Genomic DNA, 19,454 nt, shown 5'->3' with positions numbered 1-19,454 from the left:
TTGAAAGGCTCTGTTTGTCATAATCATGAATACCAACTGGAGTATAGGCTTCCCCAAGACAGATCCAATTAGATTTATTTACCTCCCCCCACACACACACACACACACACACACACACACACACACACACACACACTTTTCCTTTTTTTTTTTTTCTTTTTTACGAGGCCACATTAGCACTGCCACTGATTCTTAACACAATACTTGCATAACTGCATAAATTCTAATAATAGTATAATATATAAATATTTTCCTGTCACAATTTCTAGAGGCATTAAATGGCAAATATGTTATTTAAATAGTCAAAGTAGGTGGATAAGTCAAATGGGACTTACAATATTCGCTTTCTTAAGCTTGTGAAAACATGTCCAGAAGAAATATAGCTGTGGGACTATTTTAATGTAACATGTTCAGTCAAAAATGACCATGATTAAACGTATATGCGTTTTGACGCCTTCCGGGTAGTTTGGAGTCAACACCGTGTATGCCAGTCAAAAGATACATAAGCAGGCAAAATTCAGACGGTATTTAAAGGCGTCATGACGCAGTAGCGGAAACTGTTTTAAAGACTGAAGCTAGTTGGCAGTCTGCCGCATACATAAGTTTTCACTTCACGCAAATAAGTTAACGTAGGTGACGTAAAAGCGTGTAAGCGAAACGAATCGATATTTGATGTCATTTTGGTGTTAGGTATACTTTAGCTGCCTGTTATACTTTTAGTTTGTTCGACGTTAAACAACTTTGACGAGCCGAGCCCAAGGTAAGCTAACGTTAGCATTAGCTTAAACTATTTTTTTTTCTTTATCCACTTGAAATCCAGTTATTAAAATACAAAATTCCTAAACTTCCTCTGTTTTGACTGACATCACTTAAATATCGGTTGGGAACTGACTTTTTCCTCTCTCTCAGCGACTGTCAGAAACAAATTTCGATGTAATGTTAAAGTGTCCGGTTGTGGCATCTTCACTGCTATTATATTATTTAATATCGTTATTTTTATCTAAGGGCTCAGGCTGGTTGTAGATGGACCTCTCGACTACTCGGGTTACGGCGAGTGAGCTCATTTTCGCCTTCCTTCAAGAGGGCCATGAAAGCGCAAGCTACATGAAGGAGCTTCACTCGCTAGGCGAACAGTACAAGTTTTCTTGGGACATCAACAGCAACGGGCACGACGCACGTAACCTGGATAATGGAGAGCTTGAAACTGATGGTTATCATCCAAGCAACATCGGAGTCTCTATGCAGGATCTTCACCCCATAGTGGATCTACAGATCCGGGGTAAGTAAAGTAAAACGATGTAAACTGTACTGTCTACAGTCAAGTTTGGTGCCACAGTCATCAGCTGTTTATTTATTTATTTTTAATCAACAATGAGCTGTGTGTGGCAGTTTTTGAGACAGTGTAATAAAATAAATGTTTTATAAACATGTCGAGTTAAGAGACCTGATCAAATATATAGTTTGACCCAGATGTTTGCAAATAGTGTCATATTTTCTAAAAGTTATGCCACTAAATCACAATTGACTGAGTTGTTTCCAGTTAATAACAAAACAACTGAAAGTGAAACCAGGAAATGACCCTGACTCTGTTGTTTATGCTACAGAGCTGAAGTTAATTAGCAGTAGTCCAGAATGTTAAAATTGTCTTAATGGAAACTATAGAAACACGACTTCAGCCATAAATGTTAAACTTTACTCTGACTAATGCAATTGTATTTTTTTTGCTGCAGGAAATCATGAACAGGCTGCAGCTGTTCTTGAGGTTGCACGAGCATTGGGAGAAATCGCTGCTCAGTTTGAAGACAGAATTGTTACTGAAGCTACCAGGAACCTGAGCAACAACATATCAACCTCCCCTCTTCAAGTGAGTATGGGTTCAGCTAGAGGACTACTCAGTGCACAAACTAGGTGTAAACGAGAGCTAGTTTTAAATATGCCAGTGAAAAACTAATGTGGATATATTGAGATTACCCTAGTGATGCCACACCAGGTTGTTTTTATTTTGAGCCCAAGTGTATGGACTGATCTATTTGTTTCTGCTTTCCAGAAATGGAAGGATTACCTTGCCTTTGAGGTAGAGAGGGTGATGATGCGTTGGGTAGGTCCTGACCTACCCCGGGAGAGAGTCATCATAGCCCTTGCACTTACACTGGTGAAGAGGGTGTGTGTGCAGACCCCACAGAGGTTGAGAAACCTTTTCCACACCGCCCTGCAGTACATCAACACTGCATGGGCTCTGTGACCGAAGAAAAGCTGTCTCTAAGGAAATGACAGTTACATCTGAAACTGCAGTTTGCGTCTCATGATTAGCCAACTGTGAAAGGAGTTTGTTGATGTGCCAGTGCCGAACACTTCTGAAGATCAAAATGAAAGCGTTAAACATGACACTTGAATTTCATTATTCCTTTTGTTTACTATTGCTTAAGTGTTATTTGTCTTTATTACTTAAAATGTTTACTTTATGTTGCTTATAAGTAGCATGATTAAAGTTTTTTCCTTCAGTTTAATTTCATTGTATATACACAAAAACAATAAATCACAGCTGAAGTAGTTTAATCTCTTTATTGTTTTTTGCTTCAAACAATGTTCTGTAGGAAACTCGAGGTACAAAATGCCATGTTGGGTATTGTTTTTGACATCCATCCTGCTCTGGACTTGTAAAGTTTCCCTTTGAAAGTAGATGTTACACTCATCAACTTAAACTACATTTGCAGTACTGAAGGTGACATGAACATTCATACAAATTCCTATAATATCTTTAAACTCAAATGATTTTGCGTGATAGCAGCAGTGAGGGTGTGTTAAGGACCAGACTAACAGATTACATGAGTTCCTCATAAATTTCCCAGCTGTTTTCCCTCTGAGGGAATCAAAGGGAGATTCCACACTATTTGTTTCCACTTCCTGTTCAGTATATTATTTTGGTTTCTTGTGCTCTGCTGGTTTACTAGAATGTTCAGTGATTTCTTTAATGTAGTGTGAACGCAAAATCCAAAATTACAGCTACGTAAGAGGTTGAGTTTATTGTTTGTTCTGAAGACTTTCCTACAAATCATATTTGAAATGGTTCCAAGTGGTTTTGATTGTCTTTTGGCAACCTGATTTTGCTTTCAATAACTCTCAGCATGCTACTGCTTTTCTTTCTACTTGGGGAGGGAAGTATTATGTTGTCACTGGAGCAGACACTTACAAATGAACCTTTGTGGAACTAGTCTGGTATTATGAGCAGTGCTGCAATAAGGGAAAAGGGGACAAGGCAAAGTACAGAGGACCAAATAAAGATGCTGGGGCGCAAAAGCACGAAAGCAAAGTAACTGAAATGAGGGTGAGAGTAACTGGGATAGGTGGGAATAGAGATCCAGTCAAATTCAACCCTAAAAAAAATGTCAAATAAATAAACTAGATTGATTCAATGTGCTGCATTCATGCCCTACTTTTCTGGAGTAATTATAGCTCACTTTTCACTGAAAGTAATCGGTGGTTCTTGTTTGGCTAATGCAACCAAATATAGTAGATTTAAAAAAAAAAACCATCTGGTTTCTGAAACAATATGCATCAAGATTTTTTTTAAATGTTTTAAAACCACACTATATTTAAATTTATGTACTGATATCACAAATTTATTGTGCAATATGGACACGTTAGATTCATTTTTGGTTTCAATCGAAAATATCAAAAATACCATTCACTTCTATAGAAGTCTGTTTATGAAAGTATCAGATTTACTCACAGGGAGAAAAATATAAATAACCCTTTGTTGCGTAGGAGGCGGAAGAGCAAGAAACCCATATGTCGCACAACATCACAACTTATACTTGAGGTTTATGTTTCCTGTGAGAGCACTGTCAATTTTCAATCCAGCGTCGCTGACTCCAATGAAAGAAACAATGCAAATAGCAAACCAAGAGACACGACAGAAGCTGAATCTAAGCGAAGAGGGATAAAAGTTCACACACGCTTTTGTACTCAGTAATAAGTACAAAAGATTGGAGGCAAAAAGAAATTGGAAACAAAATTGCAACTGACCCCCAAAAGAAAAACAGAGAAAATAAGAAGTAGAGTGGAGTGCACCGTTTTCACATTTCTGTGTTTGCACCTGGTTGAAAGAAGCAGCGAGGGACTCCCAGCACTAAGGTTGTGGATGACAAGACATTCTGGTTTTCTGGGGGACACTTTCACACATTTTATACCTGGAAGATTTTTAAAAACTACTTTTAGGGAGAGTCTCACCGTATGTATGCAAATACCTTTATTCTACCTTAGCATTCTACACTCCCCGCTGCTGAGGATAACACTTTTTTACGCTATTTCCTCTGAAAGCGTATGAGAACAAAGGCTATAACAGCTGCAAGGACTGCCAGAGCAGCCCCTCCATAAAGCAACACTGGGAGCTCTGATTCTGGCTCCGGCTGCACTGGGGCCTCCTCAGCTGGTGCTTTGACAGGGGCCTCCACAGCCTCTGGAACTGGAGGTGCAGCGACCGTATCGTCTAGCTCTGCCACAGTCTCTGGTTCTGGCTGCGATTCCTTTGGCTGGTGAAACACAGTGATGGACTCTGGGTTCAGCTCTGGTTCGGACGCTAGTTCTAATGTGTAATCAGGCTCTGCTGGTGTTGTCGGGATTTCCTTGGCTGGAGATGGGACTGCCATTTCAGCAGGCACTGGATCGGTCACTGGGGCAGTGACAGCAGCTGGTTCTGGCTCAGGCTCTGGTTCCACTGCAGGAACAGACAAAGGTACTGCAGGTTCAGCTTCAGTGGGAAGGGCTTCAGCAGGTTCAGAGGCAGAGGGAAGCAGCTCTGGTTCTGAGGAAATGAATGAAGGTTCTGCAGACAAGCTTGCAGGTGTTTCTATCACAACTGGCTCTTCTAATGAAATCAGGGAAGCTGGAGGTGTGGGGTCTGCCTCAGCTGTCACTGGTGCAGGTGCGGTCTGGACTCTTAATTCCTCCCTGAGCTCAGCTAGCTCACTGTCAGTGCCTAAAACACTCATCATGCTTTCTTCTATCACTCCGCCTTCACTGCCTTCCTCCAACAGCTCGGCTTCCTCGCGCTCCACATGGACGATGTCCGAGTTTGAGGAGTTGTTTTCACTACGCTCCTCGACCAGAGCAACACCCTCGTTGCTGTCCAGGCTCTTGATGTCTTCAGGGTCCATCGCACCAACCTGTGCCCACGACTCGTGGCCAGCCAGAGACACAGGTAAGCTTTCTGTCTGCCAGGAGCTCTGCTCGCTGCTGTTGTCTCCGGTGCACAGCAGTGACGAGGGAGGGCTGATCTGGTCGTGATCCTGGTCTCCTGAGAGGATGTAAATGTCGTTGCTGTCTTCGGCAATAGTCACACCTCGCTCTTCATCCAACACGAGGCTGAATACTTCACCCTGTGGCACACAGAAACAAACATGACACTTACATTCAATTCATTAGTTGAATTTGTTACAATCTCTGTGTTTTGTTAAAGTTTAGTCTCTGGTTGCAACATCAGAGGCCACCTTCTCCCAAGAAAACCAGCTTAAGAAATATGAAATAAAAGAAATAAAACAACAATTTTAGCAACATGTAAAAGTTTCTCAGTAGTCATAAAATTATAACCAAGAATAAGTTATAAGGTTACATAATAGGAATTCAGAATAGGACTGCTATATGGGGGGGGGGGGGGGGGGGGGCTTTTGCAGACTAAATCCACACTTGTTTTATCTTCTACGCCACCTAGTGGTAAACAACAGAGGAAGGAAGCATCTGTAAGCTGAGGTCTTGATATGTAACATGCAAATATAACCATGTGAGTGAGAATAACACAGGGCTGAGTTTGCTGGAAGAAAATCCATTTAAATAAGTTTCATAAATCAATATATCGAAGCTTAATATATTAAAGTAAGTTTTATCATGCAAACATTTAGCAAAGAAAAAAATTTTTTTTTTAATATGAATGCACATCACTGCACTGACCATGCAGTGATGTGACGCTTAACTTACAATTTGTGGTTCAAAATAGGCAACTGACCAAGACAAGCAGTGAAATCAAACATCACAACAGTCCTGTAGCTCCAAGGCGTCAACTTTGGACTTTGCACATTAACATTTCTCTATCACAACAAAAATCACTCCCCATTGGATCTGTTGCAATAATATAAAACAGAACTTGCTACAGAAAATCGTGATTGCTACGGCTCCAACTCCAGTTTATGCAAGAGGAACATATATGCCAATACTATACTTTGTTAGTATTCATAAATGAAATCCAACCTCATGGCAACACAAGAGGGAAATCTAAGGAAATCACTAGAGTCAGTAGGACCGATCCTCTGGGAGTCATTTATTTCTAAAGCTTTTGGCAATCCAACCAACACAAGATGAAAAGATTTAGCTTAGAAAGTAATAGGCTGACTAACCAAAAGAGCAACATACAAACCACCTTGTTGCACAGCATGCCGAGCAGGTAGATCTTGCAAATGATGCGTGCAAAAAAAATAAATAAACACATAATGTGAAACGAAAAGTCTGGATGTTGGCTAAAACAATTAGAGATACTAAACTGTGCTTGACTGAGGAAGTTAAGCTTGTATCTGACATGGCCAGGCTTTTCTGCTGTGTTGCATGTCACATAGGTGTGACCTGAGCTGATGAGATTCAAACAGACAGTTCAGGCACGCAGTGTTAGTCAAACAGGGAGGGTGAGTGTTTGTGTGAGCATCAGATAGAGGGGTTCAGACAGCCGCCAGCAGCTTCATCTGAAATAAGCAGAATATGTCAGCATGTTCTTCATGGTGCCCCTGACCAAACAGTTGGATCTGATCAACTCACACGTCAACGTCTGAACATGTATTTAAACATGTTTTGTTTTTTTAGAAAACCTACAAGCCGTGAAGGTCATTTTCCTTACAAAGAGACTCAGTGCTGTGCGCAGCAGCTGCATCCTGGGAAGCAGGACAGAGATTAAATCCAACAGCGTTTCATCGTTATCCAACATTTGCTTTCTGCATAAGCTGATTTGAATGTAGAAGAGCAGGAGTGTTTCACAAAATCCTCCCCTCTCAGGACACAGCCTGCACATCAGCTCGACACAGCAGGTTAATGTTGCCGTGTGGTAAAAAAAGAAAAAATCCACAGCCAAAGAGACACTGGTATTCTTTAAAATTCTATTTAGTTTATGGTTTGTGTTTTCAGCAATAGCTATGACTGCACTGGAGACCACACCTATGAACTATAGTAATACAAAGACTATTACTGACCAACTATATGACCACATATTTTAAAGTTAGAGTACCAGTAATAAAGCTTGAATATAAAGCTTATAAAGTTTAGGATTAAACTAAGAAACACGATGAAAAACTTACATACAAACATACCTGAGAAGACATGCAAACTAAACTTTCTTCAATGCTTCAGGTTGTCCCTCAGAAACGCAGAGAGTGGGAAAACTCTAGGCTTTGTTGCTCTGTTCTCAGGCTCAGTTCTCCACCCTTGCCCTAAGACAAACTATATAAAACCACTGCACATTCTTGTTGCAGAGCCAAAGGTGTACAGCCTACCTGTTACTACTCTGCTTTTTAACTGGCTCTCTGCAACCCAAGGTTAAATAACATTGTAATTAAACACTGAAGCAGAAAGCTATCACTGAGGGTAAGAGTAAGAGTAACATAGCCACTGCCCTGGTGACTCATTTCTGCTGATAAATCAACATTAGTTACACTGGCATGGCCGTCGCATACAGTCAAAATCCTACAAATGCTGCAAATCCAAACATCAGATCTGACAGAGTTGTCACAAAAAGCAAACGCTCCACATCAACAAGTGAATTACTAATATTCAGTTTGGGGATTAGTCAGTGTAACGGTCACTGGTTAGTATGCACCCTTGGCATTTATATGAGCATTATGTAATCACTGGTCCTGCAAGGGGTCACACAGCTGATCGAGCTGAATAAAACAAAGTGCTGAGAAAGACAAGAAAAACCAGGAGCCAGCTTTAAAAAGGAAAACCTAAAGTTGAAATGTGTGACAACATTTACCAACGTCAGGGGCCATCGTTCATCTGCTATGTAACACCAGTTCTTTGCTGGGGATAAGATTTTAACACAGCACGGTTATTTATTGTTTTACATTAAAGACTTCTTTGTTTTCACAAATGGGAAATAATTAACAGCAACAAAATAAGCAAACAGACACAAATTTCACCACAGGTCCCCACATCCCTATTTTTAAACTAACTTATCCCTCAGAACTGCTGTGGAGGCTTCTTTCGCATCGTTTCAGGCGACGCTTCCCTTTTCACAGAAGGAATGTTCATCACCATGAACGCATCCTCGCTTTTGGCCAACAACACACTATTTATCAGCTTCTCTTCTGCAACATCTTTATTACTGACAGAAAAACAGACACATTGCTATTATTTTACATTGTGTAATCCAGTTTTAGCATTTCACATTACCCTGGCTTTCATTAGCACACTTCATCCCCACCCCATAAATAATCCCTACAGATGCAGCATTGTGAAACTGACCACCACATGCAGGGTGTGACATGCTTGACTGTCTGAGATTTGAAAGTGTTTATGGAATCACACGTCTCCACACCACTTCTGGGGAAGCACCTTTTAAAAATAAAATAAAAATCTTATTGCAACAGAGTGTCTTGTTGTGTGCAGCTACACAATCTGCAATCAGTAAATATTGGGTTTTAGCCAAACATCGCTGACAGTGTTAGTGTTGTGGGTAGCTGGGGGAGCAGAAAAAAAATGAATGTCTGTCCTGCTTCATCACTGCCAATCAGCCAGTGTCCTGCTGCTTCAGCAGCTTTTTACAGCAAAGGACAAGCAGGTCAGTCAAGCACCTGGTGATGATGTTTTTAGGGGATTATTAGTTATTTTGAGGGCTTCCTCAGCCTGCGCAGACACTCTGTTGGTCCACATTCATGCTGATGCAGTGTCACAGTGATGCACATATTAAAGCCCAGAGCAGGCCAGAGGATGCTTACATAACACGGGAAGCACAGTTACACTGCACAGGGTGTAGCGTGATATGGCCTGACAGGACAAAGACTCGGGCCTTTAAAGCACCTCAGCCTTAAAATATCATCATTGTTTCTAAGCAGGGCAGCTTGTTCCAGTATACAAAACAGAGGACTATATATTTCTTTACTGCCTTTAAAGATATGGTATTTTGAATATCAAATATGCAGCAATAAAGTAATGTATGTCTTTAATATCTTTTTCTCCGAGTGTAGAGGTGCAATTATCTGTTTGGCACCTTCAAGTTTTGGGCTTCATGTTCCATTATACTCTCAAGGACGGCAATATGAATACTGAACACTCAGTTCTTATGCAGCATTTTTACTTTCAGATGGACAGCAGGACACCAACATCATGCGAGCACAACGACGACAAGCTTCAACATCTCCTCAAGGTTTTTTTGTTTTTATCACCTCACCCATCGTCCCCCCGTGTGCTCCCCTGACTGTCTATTGTCTGACAGCTACTTTTGTCCTTGCCAAATGAAGTGTACGCCACATTAGGGCCATACAAATCCTTTGTGTATTCTGATGTAACTAACAAAGCCATTAATCGAGCAGCCCATACCTAACTTGCATTTCAGTGTCCTAAAGAGAACTCGGCAGACACAACAGAAACTTTTTCCAATATCCTGTAAAGTACAAAAACAACAAAGACCCTTTTTGTTGATTAATATACAACTTTGATAGATGCAATAAAAAAAACTTCATTTACTCTCCTCCTTGTTGTGGAAATTTACATCTCACGGCCTCATATGTCAAATGTTAACAACAGTAAGCAGAGTACTGGTAGGAAGTAAAGACCTTTTTAGCTTCTTAAAATCTGTCACTGCTGCACACAGCCACACATGCACGCATGCAGACAAGCACGCATCACAAGTAAACCATCTTACCTGAGCGTGAAAGTTGTGAAATGTAAGTGTGAACGCACAAAGCCCCAGAGAGTCAAAAAAGACGGTTTGAGATGGAGTGCAGGTAGAAAGCCAGCTGGAGCTGTGCATGCAGACAGCTGTCAAACTAATGGAGATTTCACTTTGCCCTGACTGCGCTCATCCCTCCCTCCTTCGTGCCCTCTCCTTTCCACAGCCTCTTCGTGCACTCCCTCTCTCTTTTCAGTTCATCACTCCATTGCCGATCGTGCCCGAGCCTATCATCCGTTCATCAACTATGACATAACACAGAGCAAGAATGTAGCTTTGTTTGAAGCCAGCATAACGCTGTGTGAGACCAGCCAGAGCACGACAATGATGTAATGGCGACCAGAGCAGCAGTTAACATGTCAAGTCACGTGAACGTTCGTCAACGTGGCCTCGTTAATAGCAGAGCACCGCACAGACTCCCTAAGTACAACGGCGAAGGGCTGCATTCTGGCAAATACTATCTCTGCAAAAATGTAAACCTAGAAACAAAGTTGCACAAGTTGCTTATCTATGATAATAAGAAGCCATGGAGAGAGTGAGCCTGCAGCCAAGCATCGTGACTTAGATGTGGAAGGACAACTTGCACGGCTACAGGAGTATTTGCTAGACTTTCATTCATCAACAGCGACAGTTTACATGAACAGGGTTTATATTTAATATGAAAACACTCCACAGAACAGAAGTACTGTCCTATTTTTGCCTGACAATTTTCAGAGTTTATGGTTATTGGCCCAAAGAAACGTAGCAGTAAATACACTGTATACATAACAGTGTGGTTATTTATATAGAAGCAGAGAATTTATAGCCATGGGTATTATGATGCTCATTTTAATCTAGCAAACCAATGCATTTCTTGTAGCTCACTGATGCCCTCATCTGGCTATCAAGAGGTGTGTACATCTTTCTAGGCTGGTGCAATAAAGTTTTCCACTACGCAGCATCTTTTCTTCCTGTTTTATGTACGCATGCTCTGCACAGTCCTAATAATATTTACTCCTTAATAAAACTTAAGTCTCAGTAGGCTCTGTCCTTGATTATTCTAAAATTAGTCACCACACCTGCAATCTAAGATAGTTTTTAAGTATTTCTAAACTGGGAATATAGTTTTCTTAGTTTTTACTGGGGTAGCTCAGGTGGCAGAGCAGGTCAGCCACTAACCAGAAGGTCGGTGGTTCGATCCCAAATATCTTTGGGCAAGATACTAACTCCATGTTTGCCTACTGGTGGTGGTCAGAGGGCCCGGTGGCGCCTGTGTCCGGCAGCTTCGCCTCTGTCAGTGCGCCCCAGGGCAGCCGTGGCTACAATGTAGCTGCCATCACCAGTGTGTGAATGACTGAATGTAGTGTAAAGCGCTTTGGGGTCCTATACAAATGCAGGCCATCTTAAAATTGTATTAGATTGTTAGATTGGACTTTCAGGTAATTAGACTTATTTATAATGTATTTTCCCCTTTATTTAAAAACTCACCCATCCCCCAAGCTGAGTGATGTAGTCTGCCTCGTTCTCCTCTAGGAAGTGAAGCCCCAGGTCCAACAGAGTCATCACAGACTGGCCTTCACTTTGTAGAGCCTGGAGCAGCACTAACGGAACAAGCACCTGGTGGCAGTGGTGACGAGAGACAGAAAGCAGTTCATTCACAAGGATAAGAGACATAAATCTGACACCTCTCTCTTGTTACTAGGAGAAAATCTAACTGGAAACATTGCACCTTTTGCAAATTATGTCTCACTTCTAATCAGTGAAGCAGAACTCACGGCTCACTCACCTTGCTCCAGCCTCCCGGTGTGTGTGTTGAGAGCTCCAGTGTTGTGCATCTGAATCTCTGATAGTCCAGAGGTCTGAAAACACAGACATTACCATTAGTATTAAACACGTGATCTTCATGTTGAGGAGGTTAAAGGTTTTGTACTTTACCTACCACATGTAACTGTTTACCAGGACTACTTTTACCTTAGGTAAATTGATTACAACAACTGAGGAAGTAGCAGCAACACCAGTTATCAACCTAGATCACATTTTAGCACCAAATAACTATTATTATCTTATAGATATTTAATCTTCTTTGCTACAGTTTCATGTCATTATCTTTACTTATAGCCAGCTCCTGTAAGAACAAGGTGCTAATGCCTCTGCTGTCTGCGTGGGGAGGGGCTACACTGATTCATCATTAAAATAGCAGAAGAGTTTTTATTTCCGTTTTCTACTACAGGCAACCTCACAGGGGGAACAACAAGACAAACTATGGCGAAGACCACACAAACCTAACACGATAGAGTTTAAGCTGTTATTTAAAACATGAAGCATTACCATCTCAGATTAAAAACTAAATTACAACACTGCACAAAACTAAACTAGCTCTACCCTGGGGCAAGAGTAGAACAATGAGCTAATGTTAGGTCAAAAGTATGTTGGTTGTTTTACTTATGATGGCAGTTTAATGAATGTGCACTTGGATCAGCAGTCTTTATCAGTCAGCCACTGAACTCTACGACCTGAGCAGCTCGTAATTTTTTTATTTTCCTCGATAAAAGTTCTCTCATGAATCATTTCAGTAGGATTCATGAGATGTGCAGTGTTTTGGTTTCACTTTTATCATCAGTATACAGGCTAACCCTGGGAACATAAAAGCTCGTAGACATTTCCAGCATATCTGAGTTGATACTGAACGCTGTATGTGCTCCAGTGGCTTCAGGATTTTATGGTTTACTAGTTTAGGAAAGTACAGAAGTAACAATGTAATGCAAGTCAAAACCAAAAGATCTAAAAGAAAACTGTGTCCGTATGACACTGTTTTGTGTCCACTTAGTTCACACTACCTTTACTCTAAAAAAACCCCAAACATTCAGAATTAAAAGGACTGTCAATAAATGTTAAAGTTCAAAAGTGCATTACCTTGATAGCGAGCAAATACCTGCAGTGTATCAACAGTGACTGTGTCAGTCCTTCGAGATAATAACACTTTTCTCACACAGTAACAACTGCAGTAGAAACATGGCTGCTGTACTTAATGTAGATTACCGTACCTATACATCCATAATGGCAAAACGAATGGAAAAAATACTCCCTAACCTCAAACCCAGGATAACACACGACGCACTTTACACATAATGAACTATATACAACATACAGAGCAGGCTGTGATCCTCAGTCTTGAAGCTGAAAAGGCATTTGACTCTGTTTGTTGGCCTATGTATGTATACCTATATAGAGTCTTGCATAAATTTGGTTTTAATGAGCCGGTAACAAATAATGTAAAGGCATTATATGATAACCCGACTGCAAGGCTTAGGATTAATGGTCACCTAAGTCAACCTCTAACATTGGAGAGGGGAGTGAGACAAGGCTGTGCCTGCTCTCCTCTTGTCTTTGCCATATTTCTGGAGCCACTAGCCCAACATATAAGGCAAAACAGAAAAGTCGCAGGTGTTACACTAAATGATGTGGAACATAAAATAGCATGCTACGCCGATGATGTACTCTTATTCCCAAAAACACCCGAGGAGTCTCTGCCAGAGGTAATGAACTGTCTTAAAAACATTGGCTCAATAACAGGATATAAACTGAATTTAAATAAAACTGAAGCCCTTCCCTACAATTATAGTCCTTCAGAAAAGCTCAGACAAGCACATCCACTGAAATGGAACACAGACTCAACTAGAAAAATTTGCATTTCCTGCGAAAATGCAGTGTGGATGCTTAAAGCTGAAGCTGCATGCAAAAACCAGCTGAAAAAGCTGAAAAGTTGCAGAAATTGTAAAAGCTTTTCAGAAGCAAAAGAACTTTGCTAAAATGGAATAACTTAGCAGAACTGCAATATCTTAGAGGAAACATAATACTTGGCAGAAATACAATTATATAGCAGAAATGCTATATTTAGAAAGAAAAATATAATATAGTAGAAATAGTATGATTTAGCAGAAATACTGTATTTAGCACAAGTACCAAAAAGTAGCAGAAATACTATGATTTAGCAGAAATACTATGATTGAGCAGAAGTACTAAGATGTAGTAAAAGTACTTTGATTTAACAGAATTACAATTATGGAGGAGTAATACTTTAAAATGGGAGAAATAGCCTAAAGGGAAGAGTATTTGTGCCATGGAGTGTTAACAAGAATGTGAGGTCCATATTAGAAAAGCTGGTAAAATCATAAAAGTTTGCAGAATTGTAATAAATGATGAATATGAATTACTGGTCTGTGACAGTGTATTAATTTGTAGGGAAAAAAACATGTTGACCAAGGTGGAATCGAACCCACGATCTTTGGCTTGCAGACCCGTGTCATTACCAACTGCGCCACTGGGAAAGAGAGCAGCCGTTTTGAAAAACAGGGTGATGAGGAGTCAGAATTAGATCGCGGTGAGAGGCGAAAAACGCCGTTTTTTGGAGTTACAAAACGTTGTGTAACTCAAAAACTAGGTGGACTAGAAGCATAATTCTTGTACTGGGTGAATCAGCGGACTTTGGTGTACTTTAACTGCGATTTTCATTGCTCTATGTACATCCGTCGCTGAGATATGACGAGAGAGGAAACGGAAAACCTCAGATATGATTGGCTGGCTGCAGGCCCTGATCTGTATATTTGAATGTCTGAGTCCTCACAGAGGATTGGCTGCCTGGCAGAAATATATAGAAATAGTATGATTAAGCATAAACACTACATTTAGCAGAAATACTATATTAAGCACAAATCCTATAAAAAGCAGAAATAGTATATTAAGCACAAATCCTATAAAAAGCAGAAATACTATATTTGGCACAAATCCTATTAAAAGCAGAAATAGTATGATTTAGCACAATAGTAATAAGTTAAACAGAAAAATCGGAAAAGCAAAATGGACAGCTGAAAAAATGCTGAACATGCTGAGGGTCCCTCAAATATACTTGTTAAATGAAAAAAATCAGCAAAAAAAATATATAACAGCCACACAATCAGAAATATGTACACATAAGGAAACACACATGCACAGAGAGACACACACACAAGATCCAATTCAGTCAACCAGTCTAAATATATTGAATTTGAAGCTTAGAATGAGGTCATCCCATTAAAAGCCTTTCTCTCTCTCTCTCTCTCTGTCACACACACACACACACACACACACACACACACACACACACACACGAAGAGAGAAGTAAGTTTCTAGCTCAGTCAAGCAGCCTTGGAGCTGCTGAATTTGAATCCACCAATCAGAGAGCCTGTGCACTTTTTCCCGCCAAAACAGGTGCACGCAGCACAGAGAGACACAGGATTTTTGCAGTCTATTTCTCATAATGACAACTCCCCTCAAACAAATGACCATAATTTCCTAACTGTAGGGGCTAGAACGGTCATTCTTACACCGTTTTGTTCAGAAGAGATGGGGGAATCTTAAAGTGTTGACAATTTATCATTAAAATATGAATTATTAAAGATAATTTACTTCTAATGCACCATAACTGAGTAGAGCAAAGCAAAAACTGCCTTGACTTGCCCTCAAACAACACTTTCTAACTCTAAATCTATTTGGAGTATCAATATCATTCTTTCACCGTAAGAGACAGCAGGCTTTGGTGAACAATCATGGAAATTTTCAGGTCTCTGTGGAAATCCATTAAAAAGATATGACGAGAGAAAAAAGTGGTTCATTTCCAGAGTTTGAAATCTGAAGAAATCTGAGCGAAGGACAAATTTCCTACCCTCAAACAAGTCTAACTCATTTCAGAACGGTAATAGGTGAGAAAATAATTCTTGAATTGTGAGCGTCAGGAGTGTCTGAAGATATACTGGGACAAGCCTTATGTCTTAACTTTGCTTCGTTAAGGAGATATGACGATTCGAATATGCCTCTCATTACAGAAATCAAGTGGTGATTTTGAACAAGCTCTCCATTGACTTTCTATGGAGAGTTTTGCGACTTTGTGTTGGTCTGAGGAGATTTGCCAAAATTCTATAAATCCCACAACAATGATAGTGACATTTTCGGAAACCCAGCAAAAATACCTACGTTGTGATGTATAATTTGTGGAAGTTGAGTGAAAATTGAGCAAGTAGCAAGAAGTTGTTCGGACATGAAGAGAAGACTGCAAAACCTTCAGTGGCACACTGGAAGCCAAGTGCATAGCAACCATAACAACGCATGTATTTTGTGAAAAATCACAATTTTGCAACTGAAAACTTTAAGAGGCATAAAAGTAAAACGGTAAAAGATTTGAAAAAGCTGAATCATACCTGAATAGCCCAATAATTTGAGAACATTTTAAAGTTTGAATGGTTGTTCTACGTGAAAATATGAGGAAGTAGTTAAGTTTCAGAAACAAGCAAATTTTAGCAGAATTGCAGAAGTTTCCCATTCATTTCAATGGGACAAATTAAGCTTAATATTTTAAAAAGTATAATAGTGAAAAATACCAAAAGACATAGCAGGAATTAGCAGAAATAGCAGAATATTTTAAAATTTGAACGGTGAAAATCGGCTGAAAATTGCGGAAGTAGTTAAGTGCCAAAAAGTGTACGGAAGTCCCAAGAGGAACTCAATAGTGTGGATGCTTAAAGCATCCACACAATTAAATACCTGGGTGTAAGACAGAAATTACAACCATTTATATCAAAGAGTCAAAGAGGACCTTACAAATTGGAATCATATCCCATGTCTGAGCATAAGCTCTAGAATAGAAACCATCAAAATTAATGTTTTACCGAGATTTTTATATTTGTTTCTGACCCTCCCACTCCAGATTAATCAAATGGATTTTACTGAATGAGTCAAAACGATCTCTAGATTCATATGGCAAGGCAGACGACCCAGAATACGATACAAAACATCACAACTGCCCAAAGAGAACGGCGGCTGGGGACTACCATGTTTAAAAAAAAACACTATACTTCAGCAATGATCAGGGCAGTGTTGCACTGGTGTGATCCCTCATATGTAGCAGCATGGAAAGAAATGGAATGCAAAACAATAACCATATGCATATACAGGCAGTTCTAGCAGATAAAAATCTACAGGACTACATTTCCAAATTAAGAAATCCTTGGGTAAAGGCCACAGTAGGGGTTTGGAAAGTGGTGGTAAAAGAAAAAAAAGCTGGAGAAGGATATAAAAATATTAAAATGGTGTGCATATGAGTCGGATATGAGCATATGAGCAAATCAAATAGACCCTAGTTTTAAAAACTGGAGAGATAAAGGAATCACGTCGATATGCGGTATTGTAAAGGAAGATGAAATTATGAGTTTCCAAACTTTAAAGCAAATGTTTCATTTAGAAAACCAAGACCACGATAGATACGTACAGTTAAGAAACGTTTATACTCGAAACATTAAAAACCAAATACCCACTACAGCGAGGCCATTTACCCAACTCTTTGTAAATGCTTATAAGTCAGAAATGAAGAAAGGTGTAATCTCACAAATATACAAAAGTCTTCATGATCTCAACAATTATTCAACAAAGTATATAAAAGAAAGATGGGAGAAAGAGGGAGGTCAGACAATCACAGAAGAGGAATGGCGATACATTTGTTCTTTTCATTGGAAAAGTAGAACATCACATATATGGAAGGAGTTCTGCTGGAAAAGCTTTTTCGTTTTTTCATTACCCCAGCTTTAAAGGCGCATTATGATGATGGAAGTTGTGAATGTTGGAGGAAATGAAACAGCACACCACTACCATATGTTTTGTGATTGTAAGAATATTAAGAACTACTGGAGAGAAGTCCATAAAGTGATGCACAACATATTTAGTACATATTTACCCTTTGATTTCAAATCCAGATTTTTAGGATACAAACCCTCAGACATAAGAGAGAAATACTTACTTGGTGTGCTGCTAGCTGCAACTGACCAAAAGGTGTCTGACACAGGATCCACCAACATTAAACAGCTGGACTGATGTAACTTTTGAGATTTATAAGATTAGTGAATTTTGAGTATGAGAAATTTGTAAAACACTGGGGAAAATGGCTCCGCTATGCGAGTTCTACAAGCCCGGATATCGCTGATATTCATCACTGAAGGAATGGTTGTTTACATTTTTGTCTGTTTTTTATAATAACATGTACTAATGCTATGTCACCATCTGCTACTGAGTGTGTTGGCTTTTCAATTGCCCTCTCTGGATGTATATAGTTACAAACGGTGTCTGTCTGTACATGTTTCTTTGTTTTGGTTTTTTCCCTTTTCTTTCTCTTTTTTCATACCTGCGTGAAGGAAAAGTATTTGAAGTGATGGCGGTCATCCAGACTACTGTACATATATGAGAACAAAGGAAGCCATCAAATACTGTACATTTTATTTTATGCATAACTTCAATAAACATAGCTGTCGGAGTTGTATGCAGTCCAGAGAAGCACCAATAAACTTAAAGCAAAAAAAAAAAAGCTGCTGATTTAGCTTCACTTTTGTCAAAAGGGTCTCCGTTACTTATTGACGCCAGTGTTACTATCGTGCAGGCTGCTTTTTGCAAACACACAGCCACAACTCTACAAACTCACCCTGTGAGGAGTGTGTGTACGGCTGCTGACAGGTGTGTGTCGAGCTCTTGGGCCAGCCTGTCTCCCACTGCAGCCAGGCAGTCCTCAATGGAGTTCTCCGGGTTGGCTGGAGCGAACACCAGTGAATTGTGTCGGTCGAATCCCGTCCTGGAAAAGGCTGCAAGCAACACAGGTCACAGGACAGAGTGATATCGCTGACAGAAGTGCAGCTCGTTTAAAGGAGGTAGTCAAAGAAAGGGAAGAACACGAAACATAAAGAGTGTTCGTTTTAATTAGTGCGGCACTTCTGACTAACTTTTCTTTTTATTAAACCTCTAATAATAAGCAGTCCTACATATCATTAAACAAATATGTAGGACTGCTTTCTTCCATTTGTGCAACATCTCTAAAGTTAGAAATATCCTGTCTCAGAGTGACGCTGAAAAACTAGTTCATGCATTTATTACTTCCAGGCTGGACGACTGTAATTCATTATTATCAGGAAGTCCTAAAAACTCCCTGAAAAGCCTTCAGCTAATCCAAAATGCTGCAGCAAGAGTCCTGACAGGGACTAGAAAGAGAGAGCAGATTTCTCCTGTATTGGCTTCTCTTCATTGGCTTCCTGTTAAATCCAGAATTCAAAATCCTGCTCCTCACATACAAGGTCTTAAACAATCAGGCCCCATCTTATCTTAATGACCTTGTAGTACCATATCACCCTATTAGAGCACGTCGCTCTCGCTCTGCAGGCCTACTTGTTGTTCCTAGAGTATTTAAAAGTAGAATGGGAGGCAGAGCCTTCAGTTTTCAGGCCCCTCTTCTGTGGAACCAGCTTCCAGTTTGGATTCAGGAGACAGACACTATCTCTACTTTCAAGATTAGGCTTCAAACTTTCCTTTTTGCTAAAGCATATAGTTAGGGCTGGACCAGGTGACCCTGAATCCTCCCTTAGTTATGCTGCAATAGATGTAGGCTGCTGGGGATTCCCATGATGCACTGGGTGTTTCTCCTTCACTCACTATGTGTTAACAGACCTCTCTGCACTGAATCATACTTGTTATTAATCTCCGT

General features: G+C 40.0%; 2 protein-coding genes across 4 annotated transcripts in view; one reads left to right on the top strand and one right to left on the bottom strand.

The window, feature by feature from the left end:
• The first annotated feature begins 534 nt into the window (after positions 1-534).
• Positions 535-2,556, top strand: bida (BH3 interacting domain death agonist). The gene is made up of 4 exons (XM_086297978.1): positions 535-760; positions 1,006-1,279; positions 1,731-1,864; positions 2,048-2,556. Exons 2-4 carry the CDS (start codon positions 1,024-1,026, stop codon positions 2,240-2,242), a joined length of 585 nt encoding a protein of 194 aa, XP_086154104.1. The 5' UTR covers positions 535-760; positions 1,006-1,023; the 3' UTR covers positions 2,243-2,556.
• bcl2l13 (BCL2 like 13) overlaps positions 2,548-19,454 on the bottom strand; it is a 23,998-nt gene continuing 7,091 nt past the window's right edge. For all 3 annotated transcript variants that reach the window (XM_086297973.1, XM_086297972.1, XM_086297971.1), the window contains exons 4-7: positions 18,405-18,561; positions 11,691-11,763; positions 11,393-11,521; positions 2,548-5,378 (exon numbers count right to left, since the gene is read on the bottom strand). In XM_086297973.1, the coding sequence (XP_086154099.1) occupies positions 4,305-5,378; positions 11,393-11,521; positions 11,691-11,763; positions 18,405-18,561 (1,433 nt within the window). In that variant the 3' untranslated portion in view covers positions 2,548-4,304. The remainder of the gene's footprint in view (positions 5,379-11,392; positions 11,522-11,690; positions 11,764-18,404; positions 18,562-19,454) is intronic.

This window comes from Aulonocara sp. 'chitande type north' Nkhata Bay, linkage group LG7 (assembly GCF_057382095.1).
Source record: "Aulonocara sp. 'chitande type north' Nkhata Bay isolate Kocher_YH1m ecotype deep benthic linkage group LG7, A_spYH_male_GT1.1, whole genome shotgun sequence".
Classification (NCBI taxonomy): domain Eukaryota; kingdom Metazoa; phylum Chordata; class Actinopteri; order Cichliformes; family Cichlidae; genus Aulonocara; species Aulonocara sp. 'chitande type north' Nkhata Bay.
The sequence above is the reverse complement of the archived record's forward strand: the minus strand, read 5'-3'. Positions and strand labels throughout refer to the sequence as shown.

Excerpts from the sequence above, each read along its gene's own strand:
- bida (XM_086297978.1), top strand. The coding sequence starts at position 1,024 with ATGGACCTCTCGACTACTCGGGTTACGGCGAGTGAGCTCATTTTCGCC. Across the intron at positions 1,280-1,730 it reads AGTGGATCTACAGATCCGGG|GAAATCATGAACAGGCTGCA; the intron begins GTAAGTAAAGTA and ends TTTTTGCTGCAG. Across the intron at positions 1,865-2,047 it reads TATCAACCTCCCCTCTTCAA|AAATGGAAGGATTACCTTGC; the intron begins GTGAGTATGGGT and ends TCTGCTTTCCAG.